Source organism: Oratosquilla oratoria, chromosome 10, assembly GCF_046742065.1.
Source record: "Oratosquilla oratoria isolate Oo_2021 chromosome 10, ASM4674206v1, whole genome shotgun sequence".
NCBI lineage: Eukaryota > Metazoa > Arthropoda > Malacostraca > Stomatopoda > Squillidae > Oratosquilla > Oratosquilla oratoria.
Genome location: NC_134786.1, coordinates 8861557 through 8880872, shown reverse-complemented (window position 1 = coordinate 8880872; position 19316 = coordinate 8861557). Strand labels below are relative to the sequence as shown.

The 19316-nt window shown below is 40.0% G+C and overlaps 1 protein-coding gene across 15 annotated transcripts in view; it reads left to right on the top strand.

Moving 5' to 3' along the window:
* LOC143029071 (uncharacterized) overlaps nt 1-19316 on the top strand; it is a 123555-nt gene that overhangs the window by 15538 nt on the left and 88701 nt on the right. For 13 of the 15 annotated variants that reach the window (XM_076191434.1, XM_076191422.1, XM_076191424.1 and 10 more), the window contains 2 exons: nt 4672-4847; nt 13065-13193. In XM_076191434.1, coding sequence (XP_076047549.1) covers nt 4672-4847; nt 13065-13193 — 305 coding nt within the window. The remainder of the gene's footprint in view (nt 1-4671; nt 4848-13064; nt 13194-19316) is intronic. The other 2 variants (XM_076191433.1, XM_076191432.1) reach the window with 1 other exon arrangement.

Here is a 19316-nt window from a genome sequence, read left to right as displayed (position 1 = left end):
TATGTGTTGTATCACCGTGGGACTGTGTCAATGTCACTGGTTGAAATTTGTAGTAAAAGGAAAGCAGTTATTGGTTGTCAGCTTTCCAAGTACGAAAAAGTGTAAGAGGTACAGATGAAGATAATAGAGGTCTTGAACTCGATCTATAGACCAGGTGCCAACCCCCGAGGGCTAGACCTCATAATGGAGGTGAGTGGGTTGATGGGTTCTGAAAATGGACAACTTGGCTGTCCGTCTTGCGGGGCAGCTCATGCAGGTATCCATCATTGGTCCCTATTATCAAACATCCTGTCATGTGCCAACTCTATCAACAGTCATCAAGGTGACTAGTTTTATTGAGTTTTTAGTTGTATTTTAGTTCATGCTTTCTTGTTTGAACTTGTTTTGTTTGATGAAAGGAGTGCAGGGGAACAGTGTTCTTATGAACTTGAAAAGTTCCTCAGGACTGTGAGCTAGTTATGATGGATCTCCCTTTCATTGCATTTATACTTTAGATAAATGTTAGGTGATGTCTTATAGTGACATCAAAAGACTTTTCAGAAAACCAACCTCAATATAATCCCCCATTTGCTCTCTCTCTCTCTCTCTCTCTCTCTCTCTCTCTCTCTCTCTCTCTCTCTCTCTCTCTCTCTCTCTCTCTCTCTCTCTCTCTCTCTCTCTCTCTCTCTCTCTCTCTCTCTCTCTCTCTCTCTCTATATATATATATATATATATATATATGTGTGTGTGTGTGTATCTGTTTCTCTCTCTCTCTCTCTCTCTCTCTCTCTCTCTCTCTCTCTCTCTCTCTCTCTCTCTCTACCACTTTTTGTTTACCCCTCTCTCCACCCCTCTTTCTCACCTCTCCCATCTCTCTCTCTCTCTCTCTCTCTCTCTCTCTCTCTCTCTCTCTCTCTCTCTCTCTCTCTCTCTCTCTCTCTCTCTCTCTCTCTCTCTTTTTTTTCTCTGTCCACCACTCTTTCTGTCTACCCCTCTCTTCACCCCTCTTTCTCACCTTTCCCACCTCTCTCTCTCTCTCCCACTCTCTCTCACCTCTCTCTCACCTCTCTCTCTCTCACCTCTCTCTCTCTCTCTCACTCTCTCTCTCTCTTACCTCTCTCTCTCTCTCTCTCTCTCTCTCTCTCTCTCTCTCTCTCTCTCTCTCTCTCTCTCTCTCTCTCTCTCTCTCTCTCTCTCTCTCTCTCTCTCTCTCTCTCTCTCTCTCTCTCTCTCTCTCTCTCTCTCTCTCTCTTGCAGGCTTGCTGACTGTTTCTCACAACTAAATTTGCTTGTTCTATTAAAAACCGTTTGTTAGTTTTGATACCCAGAAAAGTGAATTTCATTAAGTTGATCAGTTAGTCAATACCTCGCTCCTGATATCTCTCGTAGAAGACCCATAGACGCTAGGAAGGTGGCAACAACTCCTGAGTAGGACCTTAAGTCACCAAGGGAGGAGATATTGTATTATTGTCTTGGGATTGTTAGTTATTAAATTGTCATTAAATTGAGTTCATATTAAGTTGCTTGTAATTTAAGTGTGCTCTTTCATAATATTTTTTTAAAGACAGTTTTCTAGTTACAAGGGATCAGGGTGGGAAAACAAATATCACTCAGTTCATTGATATCCCCAGACCTAATTAGTTTCATGTTGCTTGATAGTTGTGCATGCATAGATTGACTCATTTTTGAGCTAATAGAAATAGACATTGTGATCATACTTATGGTATAATTTTACTCCACATGTCGTGTTTTTCTAATAGCTTTGTGTGTGTGTGTGTTTTTTTTTTTTTCTTTTTCTCTTTCTTCTTCTTCTTGTGTGGTTCATTCTTTTACTCTCCTTGTTTCAAATTCATGTACGGTTCCAACATGGTCTTAATCCTTATTTTCCAATTATCACTTGGATTTGTATTTGTGTTTTGTTCCAGCTTGAACTATATCATCTTCTAAGCTATTCCAAGTATTCATGTATCTGTATGGAAAACTCATCCTTCATGCCCTTAGGCATGTAGTCTTTGTCAGTTTGTTCACATAACCTCGGAAAACCCTCCCACTTCTAATCAAGATATATCTTTTTTTTTAGTGTCTGTCCCCTTGAGTGACATGAGTAGTGTAGTCAAACCACCTCTTTCTCTTTAATCTTTCAATATTGGCAGATCCTTTGTATTTAGATTCTCTTCATATTGTGGATCCACCAGGCTAGAAACCAATTTAGACATTAATTAGCTGTGTTTTCGGTGTTTTTGGTGCTGTTGTTTATTGTGTGCAATCACTATGCCACCCAAAAACCACTCCAAATCAACAGATTATTCACATCAACGGACACCATTATCTCCTTTTAGTCCATTAATGAGAGGTAGTACTGTACATACATACATATACTAATGGCTTTTTCTCCTTACAAGGGAGGTAGCCAAAATCAAAGGCATAAATCCACTCCCACCCATTTCATCCCCACATACTTCACTCCCACACCCCCTCTCTCCCTCTTTTCTTGGCTCCTTCTGGATGATGGGTCATCCCTAAATCTCACCTACTGCCATGGGTCAGAAGCAATGTAGTAAGACACAGCACATCCACAGCAAGGCCACTTTGTTTAATCGGTGACCCTCCCTCTCCATCCCCTCATGCAGAAAAAGAGAAGATGTGGGAGAAATCCCTTTAGACTGCATCAAAATATCATTCACACATACTCCATCACTCCCCTCATCCCCCACCCACTCTCCCTCATGCATCACAGCATCATCTATACACAACCATTCTCCACTCATCCCTATCTTCTATTTTCTCCCTTCCTTCCTCAACAGACATTCCCCTCTTTCCCAATGCCCTTTTTAACCCCATCCATCCATCTCATCCTTGGTTGCCCCCTCATGTTCACTCCATCCACCTCTGCCTTCCACACCTCTTTTACTAATCTTTCTTCACTCATTCTTTCCATGTGTCCAAACCATCCCAATACTCTTTCATCAACCCTATCTCCCAACTCCCTTTCCACTCCCACTCTTCTCCTCACCTCCTCATTTCTCACTCTCTCTAGCCTAGTAACCCCTACCATACTTCTCAGGCATTTCATCTCAAACACATTTAAAATCATCCTCTCTTCCTCTTATATTCCATGTTTCTGCTCCATGCAGTGCTGTCAGCATAATCACTCCATACAATCTTCTCTTAAAAGCCATTTCCAAATGACACTTCTCATTACACTTTTTATCCCCCAAGACATTTACTTGTCTCTCAATCTACATTCTACCTCCACAACTCCTCCTTTTCCTGCCACATTTGCATCCAAATATCTAAAGCTATCCACTTCCTCCAGTCTCACTCCCTTAATACTCACTTCCAATTTGCTGCCATCCTCTCCCCTTGTACATCTCATTACCTTACATTTACCTACAATTTTCATCCTCCTCCTTTTGCACATCTTCCCAAACTCTAACTTCCTTAATCCCTCCTCTGATCCCACTACAAGCACAGTAAAATACAAGACAATAGGTAATACAATTATGTAAATACACACACAAACATGCACACACACCAAAAAGAATATAAAGAAATTGAACCCAAAGAGCAGCCAAAAAAAATGGCCCAACTCTTTCAAACCTGTCATATGAGGAGAGATGGGCTAAATTGAACTTACTGACTTTGGAACAAAGAAGAGAAAGAGGTGACCTGCTGACCATTTACAGAATCATTAGAGGCACAGAAGTCCTTGATAGAGAGGACTTATTAAATTGGAATAAGAGAAATATAAGGGGACATGATAAGAAACTCAAAAAGGATAGTTATAGAAGAAACCTGGAAAAAAAAAAATTCCACACGCAGTGGTGGATATCTGGAACAACTGTGTAAAACACTTGTGTGCAAAAACTATACAAGAATTTAAAAGCAAACTAGACACTGTGAGATACAAAGATGGGACACCACAAGCATAGTTCCCCTTCCTGTAAGATACAACTAGGTAAATACACATACACACACACATATAATTCCTTGCCAATCAGAGTTAGATTATTGGCTTGCAGTGCAGTGATCTGAAATTTTCAGCCCTTGGTTAGACTGACTGACTTGAATTGCCGAATTAATGGTCAAGTATGGTACCACCTTGCCATTGAGTGTGTGTGTACATGTAATTAAGTTACAGAAGTACATAATTCAATAATCTGCTCATCTGTAAGAAAAGGAAACTAATATTCCAAATGGTTTCATGATATGCACATCTTCAGGGGGGTACAAAGACTATGTTCATGAAAGGAATGGCCAGTACTAAAAGGCCTTGATGAGAGGTTAAGAATTACTCATGTAGAATTGTGATATTATACATAAATCAACCAAAGAAATGTGCTGGTAGTCAAGTTCAGTCTTAATGGTCCACTGCAAGACTGGGCTAACCCCTAAGGGATGATACAGCCTTTGTACCTCATCATGGTGGCTTAATTTGGCTTGGTAAGGTTGTGTGTATAGTGTAAAATGCATGTGGAGGGTTGGTCTTGTTGGAATGCCTGTGGTTGAGATTGTGGCCTGAAACCAGTGTAACTTGATCATAGTGATTAGATGCAAGTACTGAAATATGACACTGGGTTACATCACCTCTGATGTCTGTTATTGGAGAGCATCACAGGAAAAGTGAAAGGCTTGATATCTTTAAGGAAGTATAATTTTATGTTAATTTTGATCCACATTTTACTTTGGCAGGACTTCCAGAATGACAACTATTGCTGGGAATGTCATCGGGAAGGAGTGTTCATCTGCTGCGAGATGTGTCCTCGTGTTTTTCACCTCAAATGTTTGGGCATGGAGAAAGAACCCGAAGATGATTGGGCATGTTCAGAGTGCCATGCAGTTATGCAAGCAGAAAATGTGGAGAATCGGTGAGTTGAGTCACCATTGTTTACTGTATCCTACCCCTGTAGGAGTTTATTATCATTAGCCTTTTAAGATTTCGTTAGGATTGCACATGTTCATGTGTGGTTCTAAGTCACAATTGGTACTTATCTTTTCAAGTTGGAATGGCCCATGTTTATTAAGGTTTTAGTTGTGAGAATCTTTCAGTCAATCAATCCATTGCCTAGGATCTCTCATGCAGGAGACCTACAGCTTTCAGATAACCAGTAGTGGGTGCTGGATTGGGCCATGTTGCTCAAAGAACAAACATTATGTTGCTTGAGTATGGCTAGGGTGGAGCAATGGAATATGATCTAGTAAGGGATATGTTATTATTGTCTTGATTATGGTTGTGTATGGATGATATTTTGACGGAGCCCAAAAGGAGGGTGTGCATGCCTTGACTTGGCTACCTCTCTTATAAGGAAAAAGAAAGCCTGTAGGAGAGAGGCCAAACGCAGAGTATGGGATCCAATATATTTAACGTTTCACCCAGCAGGGCTTCTTCAGAAATAACCTGGGCAAAACGTTAAATATATTGGATCCCATACTCTGTGTTTGGCCTCTCTCCTACAGTGCTGTTGCAGTCGTTGCTGCTTTTACTCAAAAAAAGAGCCCTTGGTATATAGATAAATAGTCTTGATTATAAACCACATTTTACTTTTGGGACCAATGGATTCCTGCACTAAATGGTCATGAAGTAGCTGTTAGAAATCATCATCTCCTCACAAACCCCCTCCAAAGCCAATCAGTACCTTTCCCCAATCTAGTGGAGTTCTAAGGGGCTGGCACTCTCCCTTTTCCCTTCTTGTCTACCATCTAGGGATGTGGGCTCTAGAGGCTGATATTTTCTCAGTTGAATAGATCTACCAAGTGTCAGAATAATTGCATAACACTATATCAGTCGCAAAGGGGATAATTTAAACATTCTTCTTAAACACCTCATCACAGATATATTTAAAATTCTTCTTTTTGCCTCCCTTACATTCCTCTCTCACATTCTGTAGTGTCATAGGAACAACCACCCCTTCATATAGTATTCTTGTAGTGTCCATCCCCAAATATCTACATTTCATTTTCATGACACTTTTCACTACCCCAAAGACATTTATTTGCTTCACTTACTCTACAGTTTACCTCCTTTCTTCCATTCCTTGCTATATGTGCCCCTTAATACTTATTAACCTCTCTCCTTTAAGACATTCCTCCAACCCGCTATCACCCTCAACCCATGTTTATATTATTACCTTACTTTTAGTCACCTTTACATGAGCTTTCTTCTCTCATGCCCTATTGAACTCCATCACTAACTGCTTCAGACCCTCCCCTGAGCATGATGTTATCTCCAAATAACCAGCTCACCTCCCACATACCTCCACTCTTATTATTAACCATCTCCAATCCCTTGCCCATTACTCTTGAATTTACCTCCCACATCATCCCATCCATACACATATTGAACCATGATGACATTATACAACCCAGACACAACCCTACCTTCACTCTAAACCATTCATTCTAACCATTTCCAACCCTAACACAAGCTCTTCTATATATGTAGAAGCTTTGAACTGTCCTAAACAATTTCCTACTATCTGATGCCTCTGTAACACTTCCCACGATGCCTTTCTGTCACCCTGTCATACCCTTCCCCTGATCCATAAAATGATAATAATAATATAAAAAAAAATCCTTCCCTTGTGATCATCCTAGAATTGTTTTGGGTGTCAGGTATGTTTATAAATAAGATCAATCCCCAACAGCTGAATGAATTGTTTGGGAACAGAGGCAAATTACTTATCAGAGGCTATCTGTGTACTGATTTTATTTAGACTGAAAAAATATCTATTGTCGTACATTCTGTTGTTAGAGTAGATGAGAGTGGATAGCTTTTAAAGATTCATTGATTGGTGATGTTAGGAGTGAGAACAAGGGGAGGACCAAGGGAAAAGTGGATAGATGGGGCAAATGAAACAAACAAAAGTTTGTGGCCAGGATGTCTTTCAAGTGGAAATGTGAGTGTGTGACATAATGGGGTGGAGAATTGTTATAATCTTAGGCTATGACCTGTTCCTCTAAAAGAATGTTTTGGGTATGAACTGGTAGTATTATTTGGAAGAAATGTGGAATTTTCACTTGGTTTAAGCAGGAAGAAGTGAAAGGGAAGAGTGTGATTGGAGTGGAAATGGTGATAATATACTTCTCATGCCTAGCCACCTCGCATTGTCGGTAATGGTGTTGTTAAGAAAATTGTCTATATTCTTCTGTGAATCTTGCATGGGTTTGACCTTCAGCAGTTTAACAAATTGGCATATGCCACAACAAATTTACATCTTTCCATTTTATTTAAGGAGCTGCACCAACAATAGAAGCTTGTATAAGTCAGTCCCACTTAATGTATATTGGAGAGAATTTTCCTCCTGCAGGACTGGTGACCCAGGGCAGTGGACAAGGTGCAGGGATGACCCATCATCCAGGAGGTGCTAAGATGGGAGGGAGGGTGGAGGGGAATGGAGTGTATTTAGGGATGGAATGGATGAGAATGATTTTATACCTTTTTCTTTTTGGCTACCTCCCTTATAAGGGGGAAAAAGCCTTGGTATATGTATGTATGTAGGACTGGTGATGGGTACCTGCATGTTGTGGTTCAGGAAGGTGGACAGCAAAGCTTCCCATTTTCAAAACTTATCAACCTCCTCACCTCTATCATGAGGTGCAGCCTTGAGGGGCTGACACTTGGTCTACAGACTGAGGCCAAGATTTCTCCATTATCCTGTGCTGTATTTCTTACATTTTTTCACACTTGGAGAGCTGACAACCAGCGACTGTTCTCCTCTTTCTACCTGTCTTTCAGTCGGTGACATGGAAACTGTCCTACACAGATACAATGCAGACAGTAGTCCAAATTTGTTTCGTGGAGAAATCTGTGGGAGGTTCCGAGTATTGTTGCCAGCCATTGTGGGACTGCGAGTTTCTCCGTGAAACTAGAGGCAACACTTGAATGATTAGTTATCTCCTTGCCATTTGTCTTCCAATCTCATCAATACCCTTACCTTTACTTGGAGGTGCAAGGCTATCGTTATGTCTCTAGATTAGGCCCAAAGGTCTCTTAATCAGTTTTAACTTTACTCTCTCTCTCTCTCTCTCTCTCTCTCTCGCTCTCTCTCTCTCTCTCTCTCTTCTCTCTCTCTCTCTCTCTCTCTCTCTCTCTCTCTCTCTCTCTCTCTCTTTCTCTCTCACTTTTTTTTTTTTTTTCTTTCTTTCTTTCTTTCTTTCTTTCTTCTTTCTTCCTTTCTTTCTTTCTTCCATAAAGAAAACTGCCAACTGATGACTCCACCCATCTTCCTTCTACCAGCTAGTAACATAGAGTCAAACTCACACTAATACACCATAGTTCAGTGTTACTTCCAGGAGAAATCAGTGGGAGGGCCCTTGGACCATATCCACCAGTGGGTTACAGGTTTCCAATCATTGAAAGTTGAGGCAATGATTGTATTATTGAAGGATCTAACTCATAACTAGAAGGAGCACCCTTTCATATTAAGAAACTTAGTGTAATGTGGAGTAACATGACAGGGGTTCAGGCCATCTTCAGGTACAGTGAGTCCTCGTTATATGGTACATATGCGTTCCTGAAAACCTTACCGCAAGTTCAAATTACTGTATACCGAACCCAAGTTTCGACTTATGGCAGACGTACCTTCTCCCTGCTCCTTCCTCTTCAAAATATCTAATTCTACCTCCAAACCACGAGCAGATACCGTATCTGTGAATTTTTCGTATTGTAAATAGAATCAAGGGTAGTAATTACCAAATACCGTAACTGTGAATTTACTGGATAAAGAATTATTGTATAAGGAGGACTAACTGTATTATGAGGACAACATACATATATGGAGTAAACTTGAGAGGAAGACCTAGGTAGTGGTGGTTAGGCATGGTAAAAGGGACATTATATGCAAGAGGAATGTTTGCCAAGCAAGGAAAAGGTAGTTCAAAAGATATAAGTGAATGGGAATAGTTGTAAATGTATGAAGAAATGATGCAATCTGAAGGGATGTTCTTATCTGCTCTGTAATATTTTTGAATGAATGGTGGTGTGGTGGTTACCATATGTCGTAAACCAACTCTGGCTGTCAGGCCCTGCTGTGGTAGTGTTGTCTTGCTGAACTGCCTTTGACTGGAATGGTGTGGTGAGAACAATGATGACCCTTCATCCATGAAGTGCTAAGGTGGGAAAGGCAATGAGGGGGTTTGAATGGGTGTAGGCTTTGCCTTGGCCATCCCACTTTGTACATACATACATATACTAAAGGCTTTTAACCCCCTTACAAGGGAGGTAGCCAAAAAACAAAGGCATAAAAACCACTCCCGCCCATTCCAACCCTATCGTACTCCATTCCCCTCCACCTTCTTCCCTCCCTCTTATCTTGGCACCTCCTGGATGATGGGTCACCCCTGCATCACACCTACTGTCCTGGGTCAGAAGCAGTGTCACAAGACACAGCACATCCACATCACATCACACTTTGTAAGGGGGAAAAGTCCTTTGACATTTGTATATACATTTAACTACTTGTAGTGTTTGGGATAGGAGTAGAATAGGTGGGAGTGGGTGTATACCTTGATTTGGCTACCTCCCTTATAAGGGGGGGAAATCCCTTGGTATATTGGTAGATAGTAGTAAATGGTAAGGGAGGTACACTCACAATATTTTATCTCTTAAATCTCCAATTATTATACCTCACTTTAAATTCATGCATGGTTCCAACTTGTGATATATATTCCCCTTAGCTACTTCAGGATTTTGTGCATCTGAATGGGAAACTGCCTTTTCACATCTTTTAGACAGGTTGTCTCTGAGTTTGTGAGTATGACTTCTTGAAGCATTCTTATCTCAGATCAAGAGATCTTCTCTGTCACCTTTGTCCATCCCCTTCAGTGGTCTGGACACTGCAATCAGGTCATCTCTGTTTCTTTGATCCTTAAATGTTTGTAGGTTTATTCTTCTAGCCTTGCTTCATGTGATTTACCACTAATGCTTATTCCAGTCTTGGACAGATGTTTCTGTGTAAGTGAGAGCTTTGATTGTGTGCTGTGTTGTGTAGCATTGCTTCTGATCCAGGGCAGTGGGTTGGATACAGGTATGACCCATCATCTGTGAGGAGCTAAGATGAGAGGGAGTGAAATGGATGGGAGTGGGTATATGCCTTTTGATTTGGCTACCTCCCTGGTAAGGGGGTAAAGCCCTTGGTGTATAGAATAGGTTTGGGGGTGTAAAGGTGAATGGGGTCTTTAGGGGACCCCATTGTAAAAGGTTTTGTTCCACAATAGATGGTCAGTCTTAGGTACTTTATATTCTCTGCCGACTAGGAGGTTTGTAAAAAAAAATGTTGTCATTCTTGTGTATTCAGTTTTCTAAGATAAACACCACTCAGGTCAAAGGAAATTGAGCAAAATATAGACATACTGTAAATGATCATCATTGGTGTGATTGCTGGGTTCCTCATCTGGAACTCAGCTGACAGTTAATGGGGACATAGTATGTGAAAGAAAACAGTACACATGAGGCTACAATACTGAGGAAACTGTACTTATATATACTAGAAAGCCCTTCCTATATATACATATACACACACATATATATATATATATATATATATATATATATATATATATATACATATATATGCATATATATATATGCATATATATATATATATATATATATATATAACAACAAAGTTATGTCGTAGCACATTTGTAAAATAATACTGATGATCCACTTTCGGAGAAGAATAAGCGAAGATATAGAGATCTGTATATTTCGATCACTTACTGTGATCCTCTTCAGCAGATATATATATATATATATTTATATATATATAAATATATGTATATATGTATATATATATACATATATATATATATACATATATGTAAATATATAAATATATATATATACATACATACATACATACATATATATGTATATATATTAGTATAAATGGGCAGTAAGTTTTCTTGTAGACATGTTCGATTGAAGACCAGAGCTAATTCAATATCCACTATCTTTTTAGTGATTTTAGTGATTTTCTCAATTTTCTGAAGTTTGATTCTTTTGGAAAATTGAGAAAATCACTAAGAAGATAGTGGATATTGAATTAGCTCTGATCTTCAATCGAATATATATATAGATAGATAGATAGATAGATAATCTTTCTTTACTCATTCTTGCCAATTGCCCAAACCATACCAATATTTTTATCACCCCTATCTACCAGCTCATTTTGCACCCACCCCACTCTCTGTCTCACCTCCTCATTTCTCATTCCATTCATCTTTGTAATCCCCTGCCATATTATGTCAGCATTTCATTTCAAACAAATTTAGACTCTACTTTTCTGCCTACCTTAAATTACAAGTCTCTGCCCTGAAATAATGAGCATAATATTTAGCATTTGCAGATCAGTCATAGGAGTCATGTATGAAATAGGTGACAAATCTTAGAAAGGTCTCCATTGCACATAATGGCTTAATTACATAATATTCATCTTAATAAAACATTGTGGATGACATGTAATATTTAAATTGAAATTAATATTGTTGTACAATTTCAAGTGCACAACAGGAATGCCACGATGTGCAATGGAGACATTTGAAGCCTTGTTATTACCTGTGGCAGCCTAATTACCATAGTGAATTTTGTAGAATTTTTCACTGATTTAAGGAATAAAGGAATTTTCTCCAGTCATTGGCCAGATTTCCCTCGAAAATTTTACAAATATAGACGTACATACATATACAGTTTTTTACCCTTTACAAGGGAGGTAGCCAAAATCAAAGGCATAAATCCACTCCCACCCATCTCATCCCCACATACTCCGATCCCATTCACCACCCCTTCCTCTCTCTTTTCTTGGCTCCTCCTGGATGATGGGTCATCCCTGCATCTCACCCACTACCCTGAGTCAGAAGTAATATAGTAAGACACAGTACATCCACAGCAAGGCTGCTTCATTTAATTGGTGACCCCTCCCCCCACTATCCATCACTCCACATGCAGAAAAAGAGAAGATGGGGAGAAATCCCCTCAGGCTGTGTCAAAATGTCATTCACACATACTTCCTCACCCCCTATTCCCCACCCACTCCCTTCCATGTATCACAGCATCATCCATACACAAACATTCTCCACTCACCTCTATCTTCAGTCTTCTCCCTTCCTCAAAAGACATTCCTTTCTTTCCCAATGCCCCTTTTACCCCCATCCAACCAACACATCCTTGGTCGTCCCCTCATGTTCACTCCTTCCACCTCTGCTTTCCACACCTCTTTTACTAATCTTTCTTCACTCATTCTTTCCATGTGTCCAAACGATCCCAATACATTTTCATCAACCCTATCTCCCAACTCCCTTTCCATTCCCACTCTCCTCCTCACCTCCTCATTTCTTACTCTATCTAGCCAAGTAACCCCTACCCTATTTTTCAGGCATTTCCTCTCAAACATATTTAAACTCTTCCTCTCTTATATTCCATGCCCATACAATGCTGTCAACACAATCACTCCTTCATACAATCTCCTCTTAGCATCCATTCCCAAATGTGAATTTCTCATTGCACTTTTTAATCCCCCAAGACATTTACTTGCTTCTCTCAATCTACATTCTACCTCCACCACTCCTCTTTGTCCCACCACATTCGCACCCAAGTATCTAAAGCTGTCCACTTCCTCCAGTCTCTCTCCCTTGATACTCTCATCCAATTTGCTGCCTTCCTCTTCCCTTGCACATCTCATCACCTTACATTTACCCACATTTATCTTCAACTTCCTAATTCATATGCCTTCCCAAGCTCTGTCACTGACTTCCTTAATCTCTCCTCTGATCCTGCTACATATTGCTTTTTTTCACAAAATAGTCAATGGGAAGGAATTTTACTGTCTGATGTTCATGAAAAACATTCTTGAGAAAAGCAGTGATGAAGAAAAAACTGGCAAATCTCCCTGCCCATCCTACAAGTAATGTAGCTTTGTTTCCCAACCTCTGTTCATCCCCTTGCTCTTCCACCTGGCTCTTCCATCTGGCTCACCTGTTGGCCTATGTAACACAAAAACTTCTTTGTTTTCTTGAAATATGGAGGTATAGCACATGTTATCTTGTTACTCCATCAGTTTTTAGTCAGTTGAATTTTTCTTCTATAGGGCTGAGACAATAGACTGGGAAAAAAACATCTGCACTGAGTATATGGCTAAAACTATAGGAAGCAAGGAAAGTGAGGAACATAAGCTGTGGCTGGAACTGTCATCCTGTGCACTTGGTCTATTGGACAGGTAACAGTTATTTAGGGATGAAATGGGTGAAACAGTGTATTTAGGGATGAAATGGGTGGGAGTGTTTTTGTGCCTTTCCCTTTTTGGCTACCTCCCTTGGAAGGGGGAAAAAGCCTTGGTATATGTATGTATGTATGTAACAGTTACTGCTGAGAATTGAAGATAATCAGATTCTATGGATTAAAAATAGTATTTCAAAAGATCAGAAAGCATTAATGTGATAATGAAAAAAGTTACATTTTACATGAGGAGATGGAGAGGGAGGTCACCAATTAAGTGGAGTGGCCTTGCTGTGGATGTGGTGTGTCTTGCTGCCTTGCTTCTGATCCTGGGCAGTGGGCAAGGTGTGGGGGTGGCTCGTCGTCCATGGGGAGTTGAGATGGGAAGAGGGGTAGGTGGGAGTGGAATGGGTTGGAGTAGGTACATGCCTTTGACTTGGCTATCCCCTTTATAAGGGGGAAAAGCTCTTGGTTTATAGATAGATAGTCTTGCATTTTGGTTACTTGAAGACTTTTTCTTATATTTTGAATAAAATATTATTGCAAAAAAGAATATTTTAAGATTTCTTGTTATTTTTAAGTATCGAGAGCATAACACCAAAATGCTGACCTGTACATATGAACTGACAGTGATAACCCAGCATAGCAGCTACAAAATAGTTGCTTACATATTTAGACAAACTAGAATAATGGAATAGAAATAACAGAATGAAGGCCTCCCCTCATAAATCATTAAAAACATTACTCACTCTATAAATGAAAGAAACATCCAATAGTAAAATAGAATGGCCAAACCCTTCTTGGAAAAAGGCCCAAAAAGTTCTGGGCCTCACTTGGAATATATTACCTTCAGTCCACTCATTAAAGTTCACGAACATGGGCTCTGAACATCAAAGGGAAACTAATCACAGTCTACAAACATTCTTGAGAACCATACTCAATTATGTTTCCACAACATGGTTCTCAACAATTAGGAAAACATAGACACATGGCAAACTATACAAAATAGAGCATTGAGAATAACAGGATGCACCAATACCATCCCAATAGAACACTTCCTCAGAGAAAACAAGGTCTTCCCCATAAAACATCACTTAGAATGATAGGTACACAGTTCTTTGCAAGAGCTCTCAACCCTATTCACCCATCTTGTTACACTATGCAAGCACAACCAACTGCATGCAACAAATAGCTACTACTGCTCAAACATCTACAGTAATAACCCTTTATCTGCACTACATAATGCATCCATACAAAAACATCCATGCAAACACTCCAAGACCAAGCACCAAACAATCTTCTCCAAACCCCTCTAGACATTAGCCCCACAGAAAAATTCCTCCCATAAGAAGTAAGAACCACCCTTGGATGAAACCATTATGTCCATCCAGCACTAAGAGGGACCATGATGGGTACTTCTTGTGGTGGTCCTGCAAGATGGAATGCAGCTGCCCATTTTCAAAACCTGTTTACCCCCTCATCACCACCAGGAGGTGCAGCTGTGAGAGGCTGACTTGGTCTCCATATTGGATTCATGATCTCTCAATCAACTTCAACTTTATTTCTTCCACCTTTTCACAAATAGAAACCAGACAACTTATGACTGCTTCCCTCCTACTGCTTTCATTTTGTGGTATGGAAACAGTTTCACACCAATACAATGTAGATTGTTGTCCAGAGTTTCTTCATAGAGAGATCTGTAGGGGGGGCCTGAGGATTGCTAGTCGCTTTGGGGCTGTGGATTTTTCTCTTAGTGAAACCTGAAGTAGTAATTATTATTCCAGCAATAAGATAGCACCAGCACAGAGTAGGTCTGGTCACAGAAACAAACTACCCAAGATGTAATCATTACACAGAAGACCCTAAACACCTTATCTTCCTTGTTCCACTGTGGCCATACCAAGACAGCAATACAATTTCTTCCTTGATTAAATAATAGGTTAATCCAGTAGCTGTTGCCAGACCTGGGATCCATGGGTCTCCTGTAAGAGAGACCTGTGCCAATAGATTAATTGTTTGATTGATCAAATTTGCATGTAACCAAGAATTGGAAATGAAGTTCAATTCCAAATAATGCAAGGTATTGGAAATGGGCAATAATGTCAAAAGACCATCCTTAAACTATTCCCAGGGAAGTGAGCCCATTACAAAAGCTAAAGAGGAGAAAGATTTGGGAGTGTTGATAAAAGACAACCTGTCGCCTGACAGACATAGCAGGATTGTGGGAGAGATGTATGGACTGCTGAAGAAGTTTATAGTGGCTTTTCACTATATGGATGAAGATATGATGAAAAAACTCCCCATAGCCCTGATCTGTCCAAGACTGGAGTATTCATCAGTAGCATGGTTCCCATATGAGGAATGACAAAAATCACTATGTATGCCACATTTGAAAAGTTGAAAAGAAAAAGATGATATGCTTACAATATTCAGGTCAGTAAAGGGGATAGATTCCATTGACAGAAGAGCTCTCTTGATTACAGATGGGAGAGCTGTAAGAGGTCATGGAAATAAATTAAGAAAGACCACATGTCTAAAGGATGTGAAGAAATACAGTTTTCCATATAGATGTATAAATACTTGGAATAGCTTAGGTGAAATAGCCAAAGCTTGAACAATATATGAATTTAAATCTGATGATGATGATGATATGGTTTAACGTCACAAACTCCCCCTGTATTGGAAGGCTAGGACAGTGCCCTTCACAGAGGGCCTTGTAGCATGGAATTTAATAAACCATGCCCTTGGTTCAACTTTGCTGGTGGCAGGATTCGAACCGCCATCCCCTCTAAATCTAAATATGATAATTGGAAATCAAGGATATAGATTAATTTGGAACTGTACATGAACTTGAAGCTGGGTATGACAAATTGGAAAGTAGTAGACAGGACCCCATGAACATTGCTACTTTCCTATATACTGCCATTAGGTAAATATACTTACACACACATACATTCAGCTGGTAGTGTCTATGGTGAGTGGTGTATAGGGCTCTAGTATAGAACTATATCTATTTTTCTATCTATATGTCTGTCAAAAGGCTTCTTTCCATTTGGAGGTAGTCAGCCAAAGTATGCACCTGCCCCCCACCCATCCCACTCCCATCCCTCACCAATTAGCCTCCTTTCCATCATAGCTCTTGGTGTGGATGAAGCATTGTCCATGTCCCCAACCCATTGCTTGGGTCAGAAGCAAAGCAGCAATGTGCAGCACAGCCACAGCAGGGCCCCAATACTTGATTTACTTGGTAATCCCCCCCTCTTCCCCTTTTGTGAAATTAGAGAAGATGAGGAACGGTGTAATGATAATTTTCATGTGATATCCTATAAGGAGGATTTTAGTTTCTGTGCGCATGTGTCCTACTTGGTTGGAAAGGTTACCCATATTTGAAAATCACTTGGTTCAGTGAATGTCCATGTAGTCTTTAAACCTATGTCACTGCAAAACTGAAGGTGTGTACTATCTGTAGGTAGGTTTATTTTTTATATCAGGTCAAATAAGATGCATTTTTTAATTATTAATTTATTTTAAATTTGTCCACAATTTGCTTAAAGCCTCAGTGGGAGTGCATGATGTAAAAAAGACACCCAATGGTTCACTATGTATTAGAACCAAGTCAGTAATGTGTTTTACAAATGAAGGGATTAATAGAGGTAATCAGACCTTAGTGGAACCAACATTGGGTATTTTCAAGTGGTGGGCCTGCTGCATCTTCAAAAACCCAACACCTCAACACAGTTCCCATCATCTGGAGATGCAGCTCTGATAGGCTGACACTTGATCTCCAGGAAGGGCCCAGGATATCTCTATCAAATGTGATTTTATTTCCATCCTTTTATGTAAGGAGAGCTGATAGCCAGCACCTACTCCCTTTGTACTATCATAAGGTGATGACATAGAAACAATCCCTCTCTAGAGAGATCTATAGGATGGCCTAAGGTCCAGTGGTAGCTGCTAGGTTATGGGGTTTCTGGCCAGTGAAACTTGAAGCAATAGGTGTCATCTAACTTCAGTCTATGAGTCTCGTGTCTGGCTAAGTTGATGATGTGTCAGTGAAAACAAAACCCATGAAGTGTTAAGTAGTATTAACAGTTGTTGCACCAGAATTTCACTGTCAGGAATAAATCTTTCTGGGACTCTAGGATTGCTGTCACTAGTAGGAGAATGGGAGCAGTTACTGGTATTCACTCTTCTTGTAATAAAAAGTGGTGGAGGTAAAGTTCAAGTTCACAGAGAGTCTCAGGTCTAGCCCAGAGACAAAGTGCTGTCTTTGTAGTGCAACACCTCCTAGAGGAGGTGAGGGTAATTGATGCAGGCAGCAAGGCCATCATGTGCAGCGACCTGCTGTTGGTTCATGAAGTGTTTAGTCATCCTCAGGTATAACAGAATTTTATTAGTGTGGAGTGTATTTGTTACTCTCTCTCTCTCTCTCACATTTCCTCTTGTTCTCTTTCTCTCTTTTTGCTCTCTCCCTTCTTTCTTGTCTCTTCATTTCTCTCTCTCTCTCTCTCTCTCTCTCTCTCAGTTTTTTTCTGTCAACTTTGCATTAAATGTAGTATAAGCTTATGACATCAACAGTTCCACATTAATACAGTCTGATACTGAATGGTTTATGACTCAGTTAACACTGATAGGGCTTTTCATATAGATTTTGTACTGGCTGATGCCATAGTTATATCCATTTAGTGCAGTGTTACCATAAGTCTTGTTACATAGGTGATAATGAAACTATATGCAAAGTTAAACTAAATAAGAGTATATTTGATATGTAATAGGTAACTCATCTGATAGTCATGAGAGCCCCACCTAGGACCTCCTAAGATGTGGAAGCTGGCTAATCTAATTGGTGAAGGAGGAAGTTTGGCAGATATTGCCAGCTGGCACCTAATGACTCATTTCTTGTATACATGGGAGGTCATGACATTTTGACCAGATACAGGAAGATCAGTCAATCAATCCATTGCTCCTGATCTTTCTTGCAGGACATCCATGGCTCCCAGGTAACTGATAACAGCTGTTGGAATGAGGTCCAGAGGTCACTCAAGGAAGATATATTGTGTTGCATTGTGGGAATAGTGTGTGGCAGTGTAAAATGAGATGTCCATTGTCCTCTGACAGGCCTAATCTGTATTGGTACTATTGTAATGGTGGATAGTGCTCTGAATGCAAACATGCTAGTATGGTTCTTGCTTCTTTCGGTTGGGAGGGATTTTTTTTTTCTTTGGGGCTGATGTTGGAGAGGCAGAGGGGTCGTCAGAGTAGTGAGTTGGGTGGTTTGTCTTGCAGTTTGGAAGAGAACCCACAAATTCTAGGCCTAACTTTTGATACTCATACGACTTTTAGCCCACATATCAAAGACCTTACAACAAAAATAAAAAAGAAAACACATCTACCTATATCTGTCACTAGCATTGACTCTGGAAAACTGAAATAATAAACAATTCATAAGAATCACCCTTGACTATGCCTGCACAGCAAGGTTCCCAACAATCAGCAAATCAAACACAAACAATATACAAACACTATAGATTGGAGCACAGAGAGTAATAACAGGATGCACAAAAACCACTCCCACACCTACATACAAAAACCAAAATCCTCCTATTAGAACACCACATGAAAATGACAGGAACATAATTCTAAAACCAAACAACACACACTCTTTACACTGCATTTCATAAGCACCACCAACAGAACACAAAAAAGATTACACCAGCAGCATACTACTCAAACATCTACAACCTACCACCTATATCATACAAAACATCCACACAGAAATACACACACATATAACTAAACAAGCCATTCAAAAAAGACTGTCAAACTCATTACTTCAGTGGTACTCGGTTATATAAAAAAAAAAAAAAATACACACCTGGCAAGAACTACACTGGTGCACCTATGCATCTGATCTCTAGGTGCAACCACAGCACAGAAGACATAGAACACCTCATACTACAATGCCTGACACTAATGATCCCTAAACCACAACTCAATATCTCGTCCCTAAGTGATTTATGCTCCTGCCATGAGGCTGTTGCCAGTTTCCTGGAGGCCATGGGCCTTCTGCAGGAGAGACCAGGGGCAACAGATTGATTGATTGATCTTAAGGAGTTTGTTTTGT